The sequence below is a fragment of the Natrix helvetica genome (genome assembly GCF_964273705.1).
Source record: "Natrix helvetica genome assembly, chromosome: 4".
Lineage (NCBI taxonomy): Eukaryota > Metazoa > Chordata > Lepidosauria > Squamata > Natricidae > Natrix > Natrix helvetica.
Window position 1 is genome coordinate 94,163,381 of NC_138550.1, and position 21,789 is coordinate 94,185,169.

The following is a 21,789-nucleotide window of genomic DNA, read 5'->3' on the forward strand; positions in this document are numbered from 1 at the left end:
GCCTTTATAGAGTGGTATTAGAATAGAATAGAATAGAATTCTTGATTGGTCAAGTATGATTGGACAAACAAGGAATTTGTATTTGGTGCATATGCTCTTAGTGTACATGAAAAGACAGATACTGTACATTCATCTATGACTATCATTAAGTGTTGTACCTTATGATTCTTGACCAATATATCTTGTGCCTCAGGTGATCTTCATTGAATCCCTCTGTTGGCTGATATTGAAGAGTACTGGGCCTAAGATGGAACCTTGTGGTACGCTGCTGCTTACTTCCCTCATGTAGACATAGTACCAGTGGTGGGTTGCAGGCGGTCCATACTGGAGCCTGCCCGGCACACCGGGTTCTGTTCTGGTATGGTGCTCCAGAGGGCCCACCCTCCCAACAAGCTCCTTACCTGTCCTTTAAAGCCTTTGGCGCTTCCGTGCATGCACATGGCATGTACAGCGCCTGTGCGACACTCGGATGAGCAGCTCGCAGCTACAATGCATGTGTGTGCCCCGCGCGCATGCGCGCAAGCTGCACATGTCCATGTGGGTAACACCGGGCCCGTTCCAAACGTACCAGTTTGAACGGGATCTGGAACCCACCACTGCATAGTACCATTCAGGACTACTTATTGAGTACCGTTAGTTAGCCAGTTACAAATCCATCTGATGGTGATGCTATCTATCCCATTTTTTCAAAGCTTACCAAGAAGTGGGTTGTGGTCTACTCTGTCAAAAACCTTGCTGAACTCTAAGTATACTATGTCCACAGCATTTCGATGTCTACTAATTTAGTCATGATGTCAAAGAATGAAATAAGTTTGGTTTGGCATGATCTGTTTTTAACAAACCTGTGCTGACTTCTAGTTATTACTTTACTTGTTTCTAGAAGTTCGGAGATCTGTTTTTTGATTATTTCCCCCCCCCAGTATCTTCCCTTGTATTGGTGTTAGGGTGATTGGTTTGTAGTTTACTGGGTCTCCCACCTCCTTTTTTTTTTTTTGAAGATGGGAACCACATCAGCTCTTTTCCAGTCCTCTGGTAGTTCCCCAATGCTCCAGGATTTTTGAAAGATATGAAACAGTGGTTCTGAGATGACATCTGTCATGTCATTTAGAACTCTGGGAAGAATCTGTCAGGGTGCAGTGATTTAAATTCATTGAGATCAGACAGGTGTTCTCTTATCTTTCTTTTTTTTTTTTTGCTTATTTTAACTTATATTTCCAGGCTGTCTTTTACAGTTGTTTTTGGTAGGTGGATCTATATTTCTCTTTGCATGAAGACTGGATGCAAAGAATGAGTTAAGCAGCTCTGCTTTCTCTCTGCTGCCTGTTACTTCCTTTGCGGTCTTCTCTCTTTAGTGGACTGACTGTTACTTTCATTTTTTCCGATGTTATTTATATGTTGAACGAAACTTTTTAAATTATTAGCTTTGACTTTTGTTGCAAGTCTTTGTTCATTCTGAGCCTTTGCTTTCTTAACATCTTGACAAGACTACATATATATCGGTGCCTTTAAGAGGAAGTTCTCTCCAGTAGGTTTTTCACCCCCTCTGGCTTCGGCTGCTCCTTTCGGTTTTCCTTCCCTCCCCCCTCCTTCCCCCCTTCCTCTCCTCTCGCTCCCTTTCGGTTCAACGAGTTTGTGCAGCTGGGGTTGGTGGACTAAGTGCGTGTACTGGATGCACTGTGCTGATGTGGGCAAATTGATAGCAACCCCACCCTTCCTCTTCCTCCTCCTCCTCCTCCTCTCGCTCCTCTCACACCTTCCAACTCTCGAAGCCTGCCTGGTTCAGAACTCTTCCCCTACCAGCCGATGAAAGTCTGAGTGAGGCCCAGGGCTTTGCCGTCTTGCCAGCTCCAGAGACCTTCCTCACAACGTCAAGACCTGGGATCTGTGCGGCTGTGGCTCTCTGTGCATCCAACCCACCTTCAGCATCGGCGCTGGTCTTCTCTCGGCAGGTAAGGGCGGGTCCCGCAGCGTCGCTTGTTGCCGTTGAAAGCTTGTGCTTGCTCTCCGGTGGACGTTGTTCGGGATTGGTGCTATGATTTGAAAGGTGCCTCAGAAATAATTGTCTTTCTTTTTGCTTGTTTTCAAGCTTTCCCGTTCGTCACTATGGATAAATTGGCTAATGCAAACTCGCAGTTTGCTCTGGATCTTTTCCAAAAGTTGAAGGAAGCCCATCCAACCGGCAACCTTTTCTTTTCTCCGTTCAGTTTATCCTCCGCCCTGGCCATGATCGTCTTAGGGGCCCGGGGTAACACAGCCTCGGAACTCTTGAAGGTCAGCAGATATATTTTTTTCTGACGTTTTAGTTACTATAAATACGGCTGCTATGAGGAATTGTGGCTGTTTTGTAAGGAGAGTTGTACTTTAAGTACTGTATATTTGAAAGATCGCCTCTAGTTTAGGGATGAATCATTGACTTAAATGTATTAAGTATGTTGCTAGATTTCGTTAGGACTTCCAAAAAGTTAGTAAGACACAAGATCAGCAATGTTGCTTCTTTAGTGATTTACTAGTGATCTGCTGAATAAACAATTCTCAAGATAATAAGGATGATGGAGAGATAGATGATAAAGATAGATAGATACATGATATAGATAGCTAGGTAGCTACTATCATTAGCTAGCCAGATGATGATGGAGGGTGGGAGGCATTATGGAGATAGATGTAGGTAGGTAGGTAGATAGGTAGGTAGGTAGTCAATTTTCTATCAGTAAAGTTGACCTATTGATCAGATGTTCTTGGAATTGTATTTTTAACTGTCAGGTTACACTCTGAGAAAGTTTGAAAACCCTTGGTTTAGATTTTCTACATATAGTCCAACCTGTATGGAATAAGGATGTAAGAACAAAATTGATATACAAAGACATACAAAGACGTAATGCTCTTTTTTTTATCACCAGGCCTCAAGCAAGCTCAGCATATGTACAGACTCATGCCATTGTCAGCTATGCTGAAATTTTCAAGCACAATGCAATTGTATTAATCTTAGATACTGTATGCGCCTCTTTTAAAATGAAACATATGTTTGCAAAGAGTGGTCCATCATACTATTTGTTTATGTATGCTTTCTACCTGCAATTATGCAGATTTCTGAAATGTCTCCATTGTTCTTAGACAAAATTATTTTTGAACTAACCAATTCTTATTGGTACTAAATTAAGACTTATCTTTTCCATGCAGACACTTCATTTTGAGGGAGTTGAAGACCTTCATTCATTATTTCACACACTCAATACTAAAATTAACCGGAACAATGCACCCTACATTCTGAAACTTGCTAACAGGTTGTATGGAGAAAAAACTTTCAACTTTTTGTCTGTAAGTAGATTGCTAAATAAATAAACATCAATAATATATGGGTCATCAGAATGGCTTTATAGATGAATTTCAAAATTTATTAGACTATGATATTCATCAATACAATTATCCTTTGTTTGAAGTGAATCTTTAATCTCTCTTAATTAGGTCTGTTATGGTCAGCCCTGTCCAGAAATGATACTGAGAGATCCAATCGCATCCAGTCATTCATTTTCTTACACCTAATGGACAGAATTTAGCCAAATGAAGGTTATAACCATATAACCTACTATATCCTGAGAAATTCCAGGATGTGGCTACCTTGAACCTCTTCCCCTCCTCCCCTTCCATATTGGGACTACACAGCCTCTTAATCTGGGTATCTTCTTTGTGAAAACTTGGTATTTTGTTAAAATGCTCCCATCTCATTCCTCACTGCTTCTCCAGGTCCACATTCCATCACAGCTTTGAAATATGCAGTTTTACATTTCCATTGAATTTCTAATTGATTGGAATAAATATCTAATTGATTATTTATTTATTTATTTATTTATTTATTTATTTATTTATTTATTTATTTATTTATTTATTTATTTATTTATTTATTTATTTATTTATTTATTTATTTATTTATTTATTTATTTATTTATTTATTTATTTATTTATTTATTTATTTATTTATTTATTTATTTATTTATTTATTTATTTATTTAGTCATTCATTCATTCATTCATTCATTCATTCATTCATTTTAGGTGCTTCCCTTCTTGTTGTCCATAGTAATTCTATTCATTTTACAATTTTATAATGTATTTTACTAATAAATATTATATGTCTCATTTTGCTAGGATTTCTTGACTGGCACCAAGAATATGTATGAAGCTGAATTGTCCATGGTGGATTTCTCAAATGCTCCAGACAAGGCAAAAAAGGAAATTAACCAATGGGTTGAACAGCAGACTGAAGGTGAGATTTTTAAAAAAATTAACAATATTTTTATCTTTTTTTTGGGTCTACCTCAAGAGTGTCAGACTCTTGTAATCATGGTGGCGTCACATGACGCATCGGGACTTTCCCCTCCTTCGCTAAACCAGGAATGGGTGTGGCCAGAGCATAATGGATCCGGCCCATGGGCTGTGAATTAACAGCCCTGATCCCCATGGTAGTCAAACCCTTACTTTTATTTGCCACAATGCTGCCATCAAATACCAATTTCAGGAATTGATAAAAGAGAAACCAAAATAATAGTTTTCAGCAGTTAGTCTTACAGAACAGTGGTTGTAAAGTGGTTGATAAAGGATCCAGTCAGCAACTGGTATCTTAATAAAAGGTATTTTGGGTTCACATAACAAGTCTGAGAATAACCCATAGATACTTATTGACTAGATTGATTTTTATATATAGAAATTGCTAGTTTATACTATTATAGAAAAGTACAAGTTGAGGCTCAATGTTAATGCTTCATTCTATTGCAAGAGAGGGAGTTGGAAGTCAATGTCTTTATTTCTTTTCTATCCTTTCTTCCTCACTTATTTTCCCCCTCCCCACCCCTCAGTGTACCCAGTTTCTCTGAAAATAAGACCTATCCCCAAAATAAGCCCTAGCATGTTTTTTTTCATGTGCACCTAAGCCAGTGGTGGGTTTCAATTTTTTTTAGAACCTCTTCTGTAGATGTGGCCTGCTTTGTGGAAGTGGCTTGCCGGCCATGTGACCGGGTGGGAGTGGCTTGCCGGCCATGTGACTGGGTGGAGTGGCTTGCCAGCTATGTGACCGAGTGGGAGTGGCTTGGCAGTCATGTGACTGGGTGGGCATGGCCAACTTGTAAAATGTGGGGAAACTCACTTAACAATGATCTTGCTTAGCAACCAATATGTTGGCTCAGAAACTCTGGCATTTGAAGCACGCAAGTCTTAAAGCTATCAAGTTACAAGACCCTTGCACCCCTAACCCTTTAGAAAAGAACCCCAGGGGTGTTCAAACTTGACAGCTTTAAGACTTGTGGACTTCAACTCCCAGAATTCCTCCTCTTGCTCTTCATCAGAGCGGTGGCGAGGCAGCCCAACAAGCGAGGGAGGGAGGATCGGGCATCCTGATCCTCCATCGCTCGCTCGCTCTTTCACCTGCCCAGGCCGCCTCGCCATTGCTCTGGCTACCTTCCTCCATCCAAGCCCAGCAGCGCCCAGCAGGCACTTGAACCGGTTCTTAATGGCCTGGTAGATTTCTACCGAACTGGTTAGAACAAGCAGGAACCCACCCCTGACCTAAGCCCTAGCCGCACAATAAACCCTACTTAAGAGCCTGCAAACCCATTCAGGTGTCTGGGATAGATGGCCTGGCTGTGGTGGCCCTGAGGAAAGCCATTGTGGGGCACATGGAGTAGCTCCACCTGTCTCACCTCATGGCCACAGCACCAGTTCATTGTTCAGCCTCCTGCTCTGTTGTGCCCACGAGCAAGAGGAAGAAGTGGGACAGAAGCTACATGAGGTCCTACTGGATGGGGCTGCTGGTGCTGTGGCCACAAGGCAAGGCAGATGTTGGGGCATGTGTGGCCTGGCTGTGGAGGCCCTGAAGAAAGCCAGTGAAGGGCGCGTAGGGAAACTTCATATCTCCTGCCTTGTGGCAGAGGCACCGGCACAGTGCATGGCTGCCTGCCCCATCGCAAGCAAGCAGAAGAAGTGGGCCTCTTATACATCGGGAGGGAAAAGACACTCCCTGGAAATAAGCCCTAGTGCTTATTTTGGGACCCACAAGAAAATAGGACCCAGTCTTATTTTGGGGGGGAACACCACCATTTGCTTTCATATTTGTGTATTTTATTCTATAAGGAAGCTGTGGTCCACTCTCTTCTTAAGAAGCCATCGCTGGATTCCACCCTGTTGGGTAATTTCTGACCTGTTTCCAATCTTCCCTTGTTTTGGCATGGTGGTTGAGAAGGTGGTTGTGTGGCAGCTCCAGAGGTTTCTGGATGAAATCTAGACTCCCTCCAGTCAGGATTCAGGCCTGGATTTGGGAAAGAAATGGCATTGGTTCTGCTTTAGGATGATCTCTGGTGGGAGTGGGATGGGCATCCATCCTTGATCTACTTAACCTCTCAGCAGGTTTTGATAGCACCGTCCATCATATTCTCCAGGAGCAGCTTCGGGGGATGGGAGTGGGAGGCCTTTTGCTATCCTGGTTCACTTCCTTACTCTGTGGCCGCTCTCAGTCAGTGTTGATAGGAGGGGAGAGATCCAGCCCTCGCCCACTACTTTGTGTTGTTCCACAGGGCTCGGTACTCTCCGCTCCTATTCAAAATTGATATGAAACCACTGGGTGAGATCATCCGTCTCCATAGACTGAGGTATAACCAATATGCTGATGGTACTCAGCTGTATGCCTCAGCCCGTGGTGAGTTAAGCAATGCCGTGTTCTCCCTCTCGCAGTGTCTGGAGGCTATTAGGGGCTGGATGGGGAGCAACTAAACCCTGGCAAGACTGAGTGGCTCTGGGTTTGTTGGCTCAGGGAGAATTGCTACCTCTGGTCTTGCATGGGATGCCACTACCCCAAACAGACCCTGTGTGTAATCTGGGGTTTCTCCTTGACTCAAGACTCCTGTTCAAAGAGCAGGTGGCGTTTGTGACCAGGAGGCCCTTTGCACAACTGCTAATTGTGCACCAGTTATGCCCTCTCCTGGACCAACAATCCCTACTCATAATCACTCATGACCTAGTCACTTCCCGTCTTGACGATTGCAAAATGCTTTACATGGGGCTGCCCTTGAAGAGCATCGGGAAAGTCCAATTGTGTGAAATGCAATGGCCCGCGTGGTTTTGTACAGACCCTGTTGTGCACATGTATCACCTCTGCTGCGGGAGCTGCATTGGCTGCTGATTTGCTTCTGGGTACAATTCAAGGTGCTGGTTGACAAGACAATTAAAGCCCTTCATGACTTGGTACCAGGTTATCTGAGGGACTGTCTTTTGCCAATCACATCTATCCGACCCATCAGAGTAGGGAGGTAGGGAATGTTGTGGGTCCCATCCCCTAGGAAGATACACCTGATAGGACCCAGAGGGACTTCTCTGTGGTGGCCCCCCCTCTCCGGAACATCATCTCCCCAGAGATTAGAATGGTCTCCACTCTAGCACTCTTCCAGAAGGGAATGAAGACCTGGTTCTGCCAGAGGGCCTGGGGGACCCAGAGCAGGATGGAGCCCATTAAATGGCTCATGTGAGGTGCAGCCGCTGGGATGGGAGGTGATTTTATTATATTAAGTTATAATATGATTCTTCTTTTATTAGTTTTATTGTTTTTATATGAGGTTTTATATTCTGTAAGTCGCCTTGAGTCGCCTCGTGTGAATAGGCAGCAACATAAATTCAATTAATGTATTAATTAATTAAAAGAATTTTAGCTTGAGAGAACAAACCACAGATACATAGGACACAATAAACGAATGTTCCATATTGTCCTTGCCCTTAAGAATCTCCCGAAAGATACAGGTAGTCCTCAACATGACCACAATTGAGCCCAAAAGACATTTATAAAGTGAATTTTGCCCTATGTTACAACTTTTCTTGCCACAGTTGTTAAGTGAATTACTGCACTTATTAAATTAGTAACATAGTCGTTAAGTAAATCTGGCTTCCCCATTGACTTTGCTTATGAAATGGTGATCACATCACTCCGGAACACTGCAACCGTCATAAATATGAGTCAGTTGCCAAGCATCTGAATTTTGATCATGTGACCATGGGGAGGCTGTAACAGTGGGAAGTGGGAATAATGGTCATAAGTCAACTTTGTAACTTCGAATGGTCACTAAATAAACTGTTGTAAGTCGAGGACTAACTGTACTTAGAAAGTAGACTTTTAATATTAATGTATCTGCTTAACTCAACTCACATTCTTTTATTTATTAAATGTATATTCTGCTTATCTCACCGCTACAGCGACTTTGGAGATCTTATAAAATGATAAAAAAAGAAAAGCAATACAAAATAATTGAAATTTATAAAGAATAAATAAACCAAAAACCAATAAGACGGGAGACATGAGGATGGGGATCTACTCTCTATCCCATCAGCCAGCCCCCCAGCATAGGACTCTCCTGTCGGAGCTCCAGACCAGCCAGCAGAGTCAGATTTTAAGACTCTTCCAGAAGGCCAGGAGTTTTGGGACTGATGTTACCTCAGCAAATGAATATTAAAAACACTGAATGTTTTGATTAATATGTTGAGTAAAAAGAGTATTTTACTTTAAATTGGGTGATTTTGGGTTTGGTTAGTCTAGAGAAAAGAAGGATTAATATAATAATAGCAGAATTTCAGTATTTGAGAGGTTGCCACAAAGAGGAGGGGGTCAAATTATTTACCAAAGCACCTTCAGGCAGGACAAGAAACAATGAATGGAAACTAATCCAGGAGAGAAGCAACTTGGAACTAAGGAGAAACTTTCTAACAGTGAGGACAATTAATCAGTGGAACAGCTTCACGGCAGAAGTTGTAGTTTGTCACTGTACAGTCACTTGTCTGAAATGGTCTCCTGCTTGAACAGGGAGTTAGACTAGAAGACCTCAAGGGTGCCTTCCAGCTCTATTCTGATTGGTTGATTGATTGATTCTGGATATATGGCACATTAAGTACATGGCAGAAATGGCCAGTCAGTGTCATTTATAGCAGCTTTTGCTAATTCAGAATTTTTAAGAGAAAAATATTTATAATTGTAAAGGGGAAATATACATGTAACAAGTGCATATAGATTAGTCTCATTGATAATATTTTTAAGTCTCAGTTCTTCACACAGCTAAATTAACAGTGAAATTTCTCTATCAAGGTAAAATCTCTGAGTTGTTACCTGAAAGATCCATCAATGAAATGACTAAATTGGTTTTGGTGAATGCTGTCTACTTTAAAGGCAACTGGGCAAAGCCATTTAAAGAAAAAGATACTAAAGACAAGCCTTTTAGGCTAAATAAGGTAAAAAAAATGTTTCTCTTCTGTAACAAGTGTTTGTTGTTTAGGTAGGTGTTGTAATAGCCACTCTAATGAAGCATCATCAACCTTTTTTGATGGTGCTGAACAGATAATCCTAATCACTCGTTACAAATCTCAACTTTCACTTGAGTTAAATTTAATTCTGTTCTGAAATATTTTACTGAATTTAGTGGGTCATTTGTCTATTTGCTCTAATATATGAAAGAAAACAATAAAGGAGTTTTTATTTATTTTTATACTAAAGGTAAATTTTCCCCTTGGATTATTTTTTAAATAGGTTTAGATGCACTGTTTAGCCATACCTGGAAATGAATTTCATTTAGCTTAATAGAGTTCTATAATTTTAAAGAACAGCTATATATGAATATAGTTTTGCAAAGATACACTTCCCAGAACTAGTTCTATCAACTTTAGCATGTACCTAGAGAAACTTTCTTTCTTTCTTGTTTGATAAGCTCCTCACTGTAATATTCTTAAAATAATGCAGACAGAAAAGAAGAAGGTGAAGATGATGTTTATGAAAGAGAAACTTCCTTTTCGTTATATCCCTGAATGCAAGTGCCGTGTGCTGGAACTGCCATACAAGGGAAAGGATCTTAGCATGATAATCCTTTTGCCTGATAACATTGAGGATAATTCCACAGGACTGGAACAGGTGACCCTTTTTTTTTCTTGCTATTGCTGTAAAATAATTGTCCTAAGCAAAATTATTCTAAATATCACATAAATACTTGGTAGGATCACCCATATGCATGGACAAACTTGTGGGTTTTGTGATGCGTTGAGTGACTACACATACAACTGTGGGGTTCTGAAGAGAGGCTGTGTAATTCTGGGGATCTTCAGAAAATCTTTAAAAGTTTTCTTCATTTTTGTACGAGACACCATGATTCCTAATCATCGCAGATGAAAGAGTTGAAAACAAATTAGATCTGAGTTAGATTGAAATAGTATCTTAAATAGTAAACAGTAAGGTATCTATAAAATAAATGATTTTTACGTTACGTTTGGAGAGGACAACCTGAAAATACTTTCGTTTACTTCAAATAATGTTTACACTATAAACTCTGCATTATTTTTTCCCCATCTGGACTTCTGCTAAAGCTGCAAATAGTTTAGCTTGGGGCAGAAACCACCTTGCACTCAGTTAGAGAAAGATCATGTCTGGGGTAGAGAAATGTGCTTTCTGGCTCTGCAAATTAATTCATACTGAAGTCAGTGACTTCCTCTTTTTCAGCAACATGTATCTTTGTGCTGAAATGGAAATATTGTGGCACAGTGATGCAAATAATTACTTGTCTTTCTTTGCCGTTTTAGCTGGAACAGCACCTTACTTTGGAAAAACTGCAAGAATGGACCCATCCAATAAATATGAATTCCGGCTGGGACATCTACATACATCTACCTAAATTTCAGCTGGAAGAAAACTATGATCTTAAATCTTACTTTGCAGCATTGGGGTTAATAGATATGTTTGAATGTAGCAAGGCTGATTTGTCTGGAATGTCAGGAGCCCCGGATCTCCATGTGTCTAAAATTGTTCACAAGTCATTTCTGGAAGTAAATGAAGTGGGCACTGAAGCAGCAGCAGCCACTGCTGTTACACTTGTGCCTTATTGTTGGCCCTTGGAGGAGAATTTTAATGCTGACCATCCTTTCCTATTTTTTATCCGTCATAATCCAACAAACACTATACTTTTCCTTGGTAGATTTGCTTCTCCATAAAAAGTATCGTAATTCATAAAACGTCCAGTCTCCTATAGAACACACATTTCTCTGCCTGCTTTGGGGAATTGCCCAGGAACAAATTGGATTCCTCTGTGTATTTTCCATCTTCGATTTTCTTGGACTCCTGAGTCTCTCAATAGGTTTTATGTCACACTTTGCTCTAAAGCCATCTCTAATCTAGGACATTCAGATGTATTTGACTGGCGTTCCTTTAATTTCCAACTACCTAGGAATTCTGGGAATTATAGTTTGAACTGTTTGGAACCCTTCAACTACTGTGCATTATATTTGTAAAACAAATAAAACATGAGTTACTGGAATAAAATTGACTTTCATTCAATATAATGTAAGAGACTTTGGTTCAGACTCTTTAGTCCTGGAAAATCATTGATAATCTAGAATCCAGAAATGACTTTTTTGTTCTTCAAAATACAAAACAATTTGGCACTTGTCTTAGTAAGTACCTTATGAGGAATTATGGTACAACTTTTCTTATCATTCAGTAAATGCAGAATTGTTCACATACAAATCACTAGTGACCTCAATTTACTAATTTTCTGATATTTTGGTCCTCATTCTCTCTCCTCAGTAAATCTGAACTATATATTGTTGCCCATCCTTCAGGCATTGCTTTTATTGAAGGCAGGTGTGAAATAAAGAAATTCTAGTGACATTTTGAAGGGCTTGTTACTTCTATAATTCAGTTTAATTCATGTTAACCAGATGTTTTAGAGCTGGCAGCTTGCCTAACGTTCCTGTCCTGTTGTCCCCATTTATTTGTACCCATTTCCTATGTTCTTATTTATGTTTATTCTTATTCCTGTTAACTTGTACATGAGTGACAATATATGTATGTATGTATGTATGTATGTATGTATGTATGTATGTATGTATGTATGTTACAACCCCTGGTATGCCAAAATATGGGAGGAAGGTCACTACTCCCTCTTTCTGTCCTTCGGCTTATCACAGACGACCATGCAGGCAGAAAACCATATTTTTATTTTTAATGTTGCCTTTTTTATATTTGTGTTGTATTTGAACTGATAAATAAATAAAGGGAGACTAGTATAGATCTATTTCGAGCTAATTAGCTCTCATCAGCTAGCCAGGTTCGAATCCCAGTAAGGGTATGGCTAGCTGATGAGAGCTAATTAGCTCGAAATAGATCTATACTAGTCTCCCTTTATTTATTTATCAGTACAAATACACAGTAAAGTACAAATTTATCAGTAAAGTACAAATTTATCAGTACAAATACAACACAAATTATATATATGTTTTCTGAGGTTTTCGCAGGTGTTTGTATGTACATCTTTGGTTGTTCGGGTTTTCTCCCGCGTAGAATTGGAAGTATCTTCACGACGTTTCGATGAAGTCTCATTCATCATCTTCAGGCTGGTGCTTCCGGCTTGGTGCTTCCAGCTTGGTGCTTCCTTGGTGCTTGCTCCTGGAAGCACCAAGCCGGAAGCACCAAGCCGGAAGCACCAGCCTGAAGATGATGAATGAGACTTCATCGAAACGTCGTGAAGATACTTCCAATTCTACGCGGGAGAAAACCCGAACAATCAAAGATGTACATATATATATATATATATATATATATATATATATATATATATATATATATATATATATATATATATATATATATATATATATATATATATATATATATATATATATATATATATTTGACACCCTCCTCTCAATTATTGGAACATTGCTATCATGTCTCCCTTGGTCTTCTCTTCATTAAACTAGACATACCCAGTTCCTGTAACCATCCTTCATATGTTTTAGCTTCCAGTCCCCTAATCATCTTTTTGCTGTTCTCTGCACTTTTTCTAGAGTTTCAATATATTTTTATAGTGTAGTGACCAAAACCTGAGGCAGTATTCTAGGCGTGGTCTTACTTAGGCTTTGTAGAGTGGTATTAGTGCTCTTGTCACTAAAGCAGAGGGTTGTCCTATTACAACGGTCGCGGGGAGGAGGGGATGCGAGGACAGGATAAGATCTCAAGGTCGGTTGGGAGACCGTGGCTGTTGGTTACGCCCGGTCGCTTGTACCAACCCCTGCAGTCTAGGTGGACAGGTCATACAGAGCCAAGGCCTGCGGCTGATGCTTTGCAACGCAAGGTCTGTCACCAACAAGGCCCCCCTCATTAATGAGTTGATCTCAGAGGGGGAGCTAGACCTTGCAGGGATAACGGAGACCTGGCTGGGCCACGAGGGTGGTTTACCCCTCGTGGAAATGTGCCCACCGGGTTTCCGTGCATTCCATCAGCCTCGGGCCCTGGGTAAGGGTGGAGGGGTGGCGGTGGTTATGCGGGAATGTTTAGAGCCGAGGGAGTTCACTGTCCCTCAGATACCCGGGTGTGAGTCCCTTGGTGTGAACTGGGGCCCAGGGAGGCAGTGGGGCTTGCTGATTGTATACTTGGCTCCTCGCTATGCATCAGCAGCCCTGCCCGAGCTCCTCGAGCTAATCTCAGCGACGGCAGTTGAGACTCCCAGACTCTTGGTCATGGGGGACTTCAACTTGCCGTCAATGGGAGCGGCTTCCGAGGTGGCCCGGGAGTTCATGGCTTCCATGACGGCCATGGACCTGACCCAATTAGTGCAGGGCCCCACTCACGAAGGGGGCCACACACTGGACCTCATTTTTGTATCTGAACAGTGGACGAGTGATCTGGGAATAGGGGATTTAGTCATCACGCCCCTGTCATGGTCAGACCACTCATCCCTCCGGCTGGACTTCCCTGGCGCTATCCCCCACCGCGAGGAGGCGGAACCAGACTCTATAAACTGGTACCGCCCCAGGCACCTGATGGAATCTGATAGATTCCAGACGGAGCTTGGGCCAATTCCTGTAGCCTTGTCCCGCTCCCGCTCCGAGGACCTAGTGACTGCCTGGAATAGGGCGACGACTGGGGCCTTGGACCGGGTTGCGCCTTTGCGACCTCTCCTGCGGCATCGACCCACCCGGGCTCCTTGGTTCACTGAGGAGCTTAGGGTGATGAAGCGCCACAGGAGACGTCTAGAGAGCAGGTGGAGGTCCTCACGCTCCGAATCTGACCGAACATAGGTAAGAGCCTATTTGCGGACTTACCTTGTGGCAATAAGAGCGGCCAAACGTAGACATTGTGCTGCTCTTATTGCGTCCGCGGATAACCGCCCTGCCGCCCTGTTTAGGGTGACTCGCTCCCTTTTATCGCAGAGGGCGCGGGAGACACCCTTACAGGGTAGAGCAGAGGAGTTTGGGGAATATCTTCAGGACAAAATCGATCAGATCCAGAGCGGGTGGACCTCCGTCAGTGGACCAGACGAGCCGCCAACAGCGAGTCTTGAGAGACCATTCTGGGAGGAGTTTGACTCTGTTGCCCCCGAGGATTTGGACAGGTTGCGTGGACGGCTGCGACCCACCACTTGTTTAACGGACCCGTGCCCCTCCTGGCTGGTACTGGCAGCCTGGGAGGTGACACGAGGCTGGCTCCTGGGCCTGGTGAGCGCATCACTGGGTGAGGGATACTTACCAACCGCCTTGAAAGAGGCGGTGGTGAGACCCTTGCTCAAGAGGCCTTCGCTCGACCCAATGGAGCTAGCTAACTATCGTCCAGTCTCCAACCTCCCCTTCGTGGCGAAGGTTGTTGAGAATGTGGTGGCGCAGCAGTTCCCGCGACACCTAGACGAATCCGACTATCTAGACCCACGCCAGTCCGGCTTCCGACCCGGGCACAGCACCGAGACAGCCTTGGTCGCGTTGGTCGATGATCTCTGGAGGGCCAGAGATAGGGGTTGCTCCTCTATCCTGGTCCTATTAGACCTCTCGGTGGCTTTTGATACCATCGACCATGGTATCCTATTGCGCCGGTTGGAGGGGATGGGAGTCGGAGGCACCGTTTTGCGGTGGTTCGGCTCCTACCTCTCCGACCGGAAGCAATGTGTGTTGACAGGGGGACAGAGGTCGTCCCTGAGGCCACTCACTTGTGGGGTGCCACAGGGGTCGGTCCTCTCGCCTCTCCTGTTCAACGCATATGTGAAGCCGCTGGGTGAGATCATCCGTGGTTTTGGGGTTGAGTACCATCTCTACGCTGATGATACTCAGCTGTATATTTCAACCCCAAACCACCCCAACGAGGCTGTCGAAGTGATGTCCCGGTGTTTGGAAGCCGTCGGGGTCTGGATGGGGGACAACAGACTCAAACTCAACCCCTCCAAGACCGAGTGGCTGTGGTTGCCGGCACCTCGGTTCAGCCAGCTGACTCCATCGCTGGCCATAGGGGGCGAACAGTTGTCCCCTGTGGAGCGGGCGCGCAATTTGGGTGTCCTCCTTGATGCCCGGCTGTCAATGGAGGACCATGTGGCAGCCGTGGCAAGGGGGGCATTCCACCAGGTTCGCCTGGTGCGCCAATTGCGCCCCCTACTGGACCGGAGTGCCCTGCGCACGGTCACTCATGCGCTGGTGACGTCTCGCCTGGACTACTGCAATGCCCTCTACATGGGGCTTCCCTTTGGACGCATCCGGAGACTGCAGCTAGTTCAGAACGCAGCCGCGTGGGTTATTATGGGAAGTACCCGTTACTCCCACGTAACACCTCTCCTGCGCGAGCTGCACTGGCTACCTGTGGCCTTTCGGGTGCGTTTCAAGGTATTGATCACCATCTTTAAAGCGCTCCATGGCAGAGGACCTAGTTATCTGCAGGATCGCATCCTACCACACACGTCCCTGCGACCTATCCGCTCACACAGGCAGGGGCTCCTCCTGGTGCCGTCTGCTAGGCAATGCCAGCGGGCGACACCTAGGAGTAGATCCTTCTCTGTGATGGGCCCAACCCTCTGGAATGACCTCCCCCCAGACATTCGAACTACCACCGACCTCCGTTCCTTCCGGCAAAAGTTAAAGACTCACCTATTTCAATCAGCTGGCCTGGCACTTTCTTAGTTTTACCTCCCGGGATTTATTTATTTTAATTGGGTTTGGGGTTTTAATAGGCTTTTAACGTATTATATTTATTATTCTATTACAGTCTCACAACCTCCTTCACCTACGTATTTAATTATTTAACTGTTTTATGTATGTATTTTACAACGTATTTTAGTGACTGTACACCGCCCCGAGTCCTCTCCGGGAGAGGGGGCGGTCTATAAGTGAAATAAAAATAAATAAATAAAATAAATAAAATTAAATGCCTCTGTTAATGCAATTGAGGATTACATTGTTTTTTTTTTTTGCTGCCACTGCACACTGTTGGCTCATATTTAATTGGTTGTCCACTAAGACAACAAGATCCCTTGCAAAGCTGCTGAAGCCTGGTTTCCAAAAATATGTGTACTTTTGGTTTTTCTTGCCTAAGTGTAAGCATTTACTTTTCTCTACATTATTGTAGTATCACCTGAAAATTTGGTAAGTTCCCCTTCTATTCCCTCATCTAAGTTGTTTATGAAGATATTGAAGGGTACTGGGCCTAAAATGGAACCTTGTGATACCCTGTTGCTTACTTCCATCATGTAGACATAGTACAGTTCAGGACTATTTGTTGATTATGGTTTGTTAGCCAGTTACAAATCCATTTGATGGCGATGCTATCTATCCCAATTTTTCAAAGATTACCAAGAAGTGGGTTGTGGTCTACTTCATTGAAAGCCTTGCTGAAGTCTAAGTATACTATGTCCACAGCATTCTAGATGTTCAAAGATCTGTTTTTTCATTAGTTTTTTCCAGTATCTTCCCTGGTATTGGTGTTAGGGTGATTGGTTTGCACTTTCCTGGATCTGTTTTTTTTTCCTTTTTTGAAGATGGGAACCACATCAGCTCTTTTCCAGTCCTCTGGTAGTTCCCCAATGCTCCAGGATTTTTGAAAGATATGATACAGTAGTTCTGAGATGACATCTGTCAGATCCTTTAGAACTCTGGGAAGAATCTGTCAGGGTGCAGTGATTTAAATTCATTGAGATCAGACAGGTGTTCTCTTTTTTTTTTTTTTTTTTTTGCTTATTTTAACTTATATTTCCAGGCTGTCTTTTACAGTTGTTTTTGGTAGGTGGATCTATATTTCTTTTTGCATGAAGACTGGATGCAAAGAATGAGATAAGCAGCTCTGCTGCTTTCTGCTGCCTGTTACTTCCTTTGCGGTCTTCTCTCTATAGGGGACAGTTTCCTTGATTTTCACCCCCCCCCTTGTTATTTATATGTTGAAAGAAACTTTTATTATTATTACCTTTGACTATCTTTGTTCATTCTGACTCTTTGCTTTCCTAACTTCCTGACAAGACTACATATACTGTATATATATATATATCGGTGCCTTTAAGAGGAAGTTCTCTCCAGTAGGTTTTTCACCCCCTCTGGCTTCTGCTGCTCCTTTCGGTTTCCCTTCCCTCCCTCCCCCTTTCCCCCCTTCCTCTCCTCTCCCTCCCTTTCGGTTCAACGAGTTTGTGCAGCTGGGGCGGGTGGACTAAGTGCGGTACTGGATGCACTGTGCTGATGTGGGCAAATTGATAGAAAGCCCACCCTTCCTCCTCCTCCTCTCGCTCCTCTCACACCTTCCAACTCTCGAAGCCTGCCTGGTTCAGAACTCTTCCCCTACCAGCCGATGAAAGTCTGAGTGAGTACCAGGGCTTTGCCGTCTTGCCAGCTCCAGAGACCTTCCTCGCAACGTCAAGACCCGGGATCTGTGCGGCTGTGACTCTCTGTGCATCCAACCCACCTTCATCATCGGCGCTGGTCTTCTCTCGGCAGGTAAGGGCGGGTCCCGCAGCGTCGCTTGTTGCCGTTGAAAGCTTGTGCTTGGTCTCCGGTGGACGTTGCTCGGGATTGGTGCTATGATTTCAAAGGTGCCTCAGAAATAATTGTCTTTCTTTTTGCTTGTTTTCAAGCTTTCCCGTTCGTCACTATGGATAAACTGGCTAATGCAAACTCGCAGTTTGCTCTGGATCTTTTCCAAAAGTTGAAGGAAGCCCATCCAACCGGCAACCTTTTCTTTTCTCCGTTCAGTTTATCGTCCGCCCTGGCCATGATCATCTTAGGGGCCCGGGGTAACACAGCCTCGGAACTCTTGAAGGTCAGCAGATATTTTTCTGGCATATTAGTTACTGTAATACGGCTGCTAGGAGGATTTGTGGCTGTTTTGTTAAGGAGAGTTGTACTTTAAGTGCTGTATATTTGAAAGATCGCCTCTAGTTTAGAGATGAATCATCAACTTAAAATGGGTTAAGTATATCGCTAGATTTCGTTAGGACTTCCAAAAATTCAGTAAGACACATGATCGGTAATGTTGCTTCTTTCGTGATTTACTCCAGGGTTTTACTAGTGATCTGCTGAACAAACAATTCTCAAGAGAATAAAGGTGATAGAGAGATGAATGGATGGATGGATGGATGGATGGATGGATAGATAGATAGATAGATAGATAGATAGATAGATAGATAGATAGATAGATAGATAGATAGATAGATAGATAGATAGATAATTTTCTATCACTAAAGTTGGCCTATTGATCAGATGTTCTTGGAATTGTATTTTTAACTGACAGGTTACACTCTGAGAAAGTTTGAAAATCCTTGGTTTATATTTTCTACATATAGTCCAACGTGTATGGAATAAGGATGTAAGAACAAAATTGATATACAAAGACATACAAAGAAGTAATGCTCTTTATTTTTGCCATGTCTCAAGCAAACTCAGCATATAGACCCATGCCATTTTCTGCTATGCTAAAATTTTCAAGCACACGGCCATTGTATTAATCTTAGATACTGTATTTGCCTCTTTTAAAATGAAATATATGTTTGCAAAGATGATCCATCGTACTATTTGTTTATATATGCTTTCTACCTGCAATTATGCAGATTTCTGAAATGTCTCCATTGTTGTTAGACAAAATTATTTTTGAACTAACCAATTCTTATTGGTACTAAGTTAAGACTTATCTTTTCCTTGCAGACACTTCGTTTTGAGGGAGTTGAAGATCTTCATTCATTATTTCACACACTCAATGCTAAAATAAACCGGAGCAATGCACCCTACATTCTGAAACTTGCTAATAGGTTGTATGGAGAAAAAACTTTCAACTTTTTGTCTGTAAGTAGATTGCTAAATAAATAAACATCAATAATATATAGGTCATCAGAATGGCTTTATAGATGAATTTCAAATTTTATTAGACTATGATAGTCATCAATACAGTTTGCTTAAAGTGAATCTTTAATCTCTCTTAATAAGGTCTGCTATAATCACCCCAGCCCAAAGATTATACTGTGAGACCCAACCACATCCCTTTATTTATATTCTTATACCTAATGGACAGAATCTGGCCAAATGAAGATTATAGCCATAATAATAATAATAATAATAATAATAATAATAATAATAATAATAATAATAATAATAATAATAATAATAATAATAATAATAATAATATTTAATTTGTTAGCCGCTCCCTCTCCACAAGGGACTCGGGGCGGCGTACAATAAAAGCACATACATATATACATATAAACATACACATAAACACATACACATACACGGAGGAGGTAACAGCCATTAAATACATACAATAATAGTAATAAAATTAGCAATTAAAATACCCCACATTAAAAATTACAAATTTAAAAAAGGCTGTCAGGAGGAATAGGATGAAACTATGGTTGAGCCAGGCCAGATAATTGAAAAAGGTGGGTCTTGAGCTTTACACGGAAGGAGCGGAGATCGGAGGTAATCCTGATGTCAAGGGGGAGGTCATTCCAAAGGGCTGGGCCCATCACAGAGAAGGCCCTGCTCCTGGGTGTCGCCCCCCGACACTGTTTAGTGGACGGCACCCGGAGAAGTCCCTCTCTGTGCGAGCGGATTGGTCGTAGGGATGTATGGGGCAGGATGCTATCCCGCAGGTAACTAGGTCCTGTGCCATGGAGCGCTTTGAAGATCGTAATCAAAACCTTGAAATGCACCCGATAGACCACAGGAAGCCAGTGCAGCTCGCGCAGGAGAGGTGTTACATGGGAGTACCTAGTACTCCCCATAATCACCCGCGCGGCCGCATTCTGGACCAACTGTAGTCTCCGAGTGCATCTCAAGGGAAGCCCCATGTAGAGAGCATTGCAGTAGTCTAGGCGAGACGTCACCAGCGCATGGGTGACTGTGCGTAAGGCATCCCGGTCCAATAAGGGGCGCAATTGGCGCACCAGGCGGACCTGGTGGAATGCCCCCCTTGCCACGGCTGTTACATGGTCATCCATGGACAGCCGGGCATCCAGGAGGACGCCCAAATTGCGCACCCGCTCCATGGGGGCCAGTTGCTCACCCCCGATGGCCAGAGATGGAAGCAACTGGTTGAAACGGGGGGCCGGAAGCCACAGCCACTCCGTCTTGGAGGGGTTGAGTTTGAGTCGGTTGTCACCCATCCAGACCCGTACGGCTTCCAAGCATCGGGACATTATTTTGATGGCCTCGTTGGGGTGGTTCGGGGTGGAAATGTACAGCTGATTATCATCAGCGTACAGATGATATCCCACCCCAAAGCCACGAATTTAATTTTTTAATTTAATTTAATGCTTCTAGACCGCCCCCTCTCCCGAAAGGGACTCGGGGCGGTGTACAGTTCATACAAAATATAACAAGATACAATAAAATTAAATATGTACAGTTGACAGTTGACATGGAGGAGGTTAAAATGCCGTTAAAAGAACTCTACAAAGCAGATATAAAATAAATTCAAACCCCTAAAAACAAATACAGTAAATTAAAAAACCCCTAAAATAACCAGATATAGTACGTTTGCCAGGAGGGACAGTTGAATTATGCCAGGCCTGCTAATCGGAACAGGTGAGTCTTCAGTTTTTGCCGGAAGGAGCGGAGGTCAGAAGTGGTTCTAATGTCGGGGGGGAGGTCATTCCAGAGGGTTGGGCCCATCACAGAGAAGGCCCTACTCCTCGGTGTCGCCCGCCGGCATTGTCCAGTGGATGGCACCAGGAGAAGTCCCTCCCTGTGTGAGCGTATTGGCCGCAGGGATGTATGTGGGAGGATGCGATCCCGCAAGTAACTAGGTCCCGTGCCATGGAGCGCTTTAAAGATGGTAATCAGCACCTTGAAACGCACCCGGAAAACCATGATCTTGCCCAGCGGTTTCATGTATGTGTTGAACAGGAGTGGCGAGAGGACCGACCCCTGTGGCACCCCACAAGTGAGGGGGCTCAGGGTCGATCTCTGCTCCCCTGCCAACACACGTTGCGTCCGGCCGGAGAGGTAGGAGCCGAACCACCATAAAACGGTGCCCCTAACCCCCAACCCCTCCAGCCGGTGCAGTAGGATACTACGGTCGATGGTATCGAAAGCCGCCGAGAGATCTAATAGGACCAGGATAGAGGAACAACCCCTATCTCTGGCCCTCCAGAGATCATCAACCAACGCGACCAAGGCCGTCTCCGTGCTGTGCCCGGGTCGGAAGCCAGACTGGCACGGGTCTAGATAATCATTTTCCTCCAGGTGACGTGGAAACTGTTGGGCCACCACACTCTCTACTACCTTCGCTAAGAAGGGAAGGTTGGAGACTGGACGATAATTGGCTAGCTCCGTTGGGTCCAGGGAAGGCTTCTTGAGTAAGGGTCTCACAACCGCCTCTTTCAAGGCGGCCGGCAGAGACCCCTCGCCCAACGAAGCATTCACTAGGCCCAGGAGCCAGTCGCGTGTAACCTCCCAGGATGCCAGTACAAGCCAGGAGGGACATGGGTCCAATGAACATGTGGTAGGTCGCAGACGTCCACGTAACCTATCCAAATCCTCGATGGCAACCGAGTCA

The 21,789-nt window shown here is 43.6% G+C and overlaps 2 protein-coding genes across 3 annotated transcripts in view; both read left to right on the plus strand.

Moving 5' to 3' along the window:
• The first annotated feature begins 1,537 nt into the window (after positions 1-1,537).
• LOC309391420 (leukocyte elastase inhibitor-like) lies at positions 1,538-11,668 on the plus strand. Of its 2 annotated transcripts, none has more exons than XM_081951864.1 (7): positions 1,538-1,815; positions 2,087-2,271; positions 3,178-3,315; positions 4,143-4,260; positions 9,109-9,251; positions 9,757-9,924; positions 10,587-11,668. In XM_081951864.1, the coding sequence occupies exons 2-7, from the start codon at positions 2,104-2,106 to the stop codon at positions 10,992-10,994; spliced, it is 1,143 nt and encodes a 380-aa protein (XP_081807990.1). In that variant the 5' UTR covers positions 1,538-1,815; positions 2,087-2,103; the 3' UTR covers positions 10,995-11,668. The 2 variants fall into 2 exon arrangements, with proteins under 2 accessions (XP_081807990.1, XP_081807989.1); XM_081951863.1 differs by lacking the exon at positions 1,538-1,815 and adding an exon at positions 1,829-1,949.
• A 5,544-nt stretch (positions 11,669-17,212) lies between these two features.
• Positions 17,213-21,789, plus strand: part of LOC309392184 (uncharacterized protein) — a 30,220-nt gene continuing 25,643 nt past the window's right edge. Inside the window, exons 1-3 of the mRNA XM_081953185.1 lie at positions 17,213-17,735; positions 17,873-18,057; positions 18,939-19,076. Coding sequence (XP_081809311.1) covers positions 17,890-18,057; positions 18,939-19,076 — 306 coding nt within the window. The 5' untranslated portion in view covers positions 17,213-17,735; positions 17,873-17,889. The remainder of the gene's footprint in view (positions 17,736-17,872; positions 18,058-18,938; positions 19,077-21,789) is intronic.

Bases quoted from the DNA above. Each gene is read 5' to 3' on its own strand.
- LOC309391420 (XM_081951864.1), top strand. From the start codon at position 2,104: ATGGATAAATTGGCTAATGCAAACTCGCAGTTTGCTCTGGATCTTTTC. The intron at 2,272-3,177 runs GTCAGCAGATAT...TTTTCCATGCAG, and splicing joins CAGCCTCGGAACTCTTGAAG to ACACTTCATTTTGAGGGAGT. The intron at 9,252-9,756 runs GTAAAAAAAATG...AAAATAATGCAG, and splicing joins AGCCTTTTAGGCTAAATAAG to ACAGAAAAGAAGAAGGTGAA.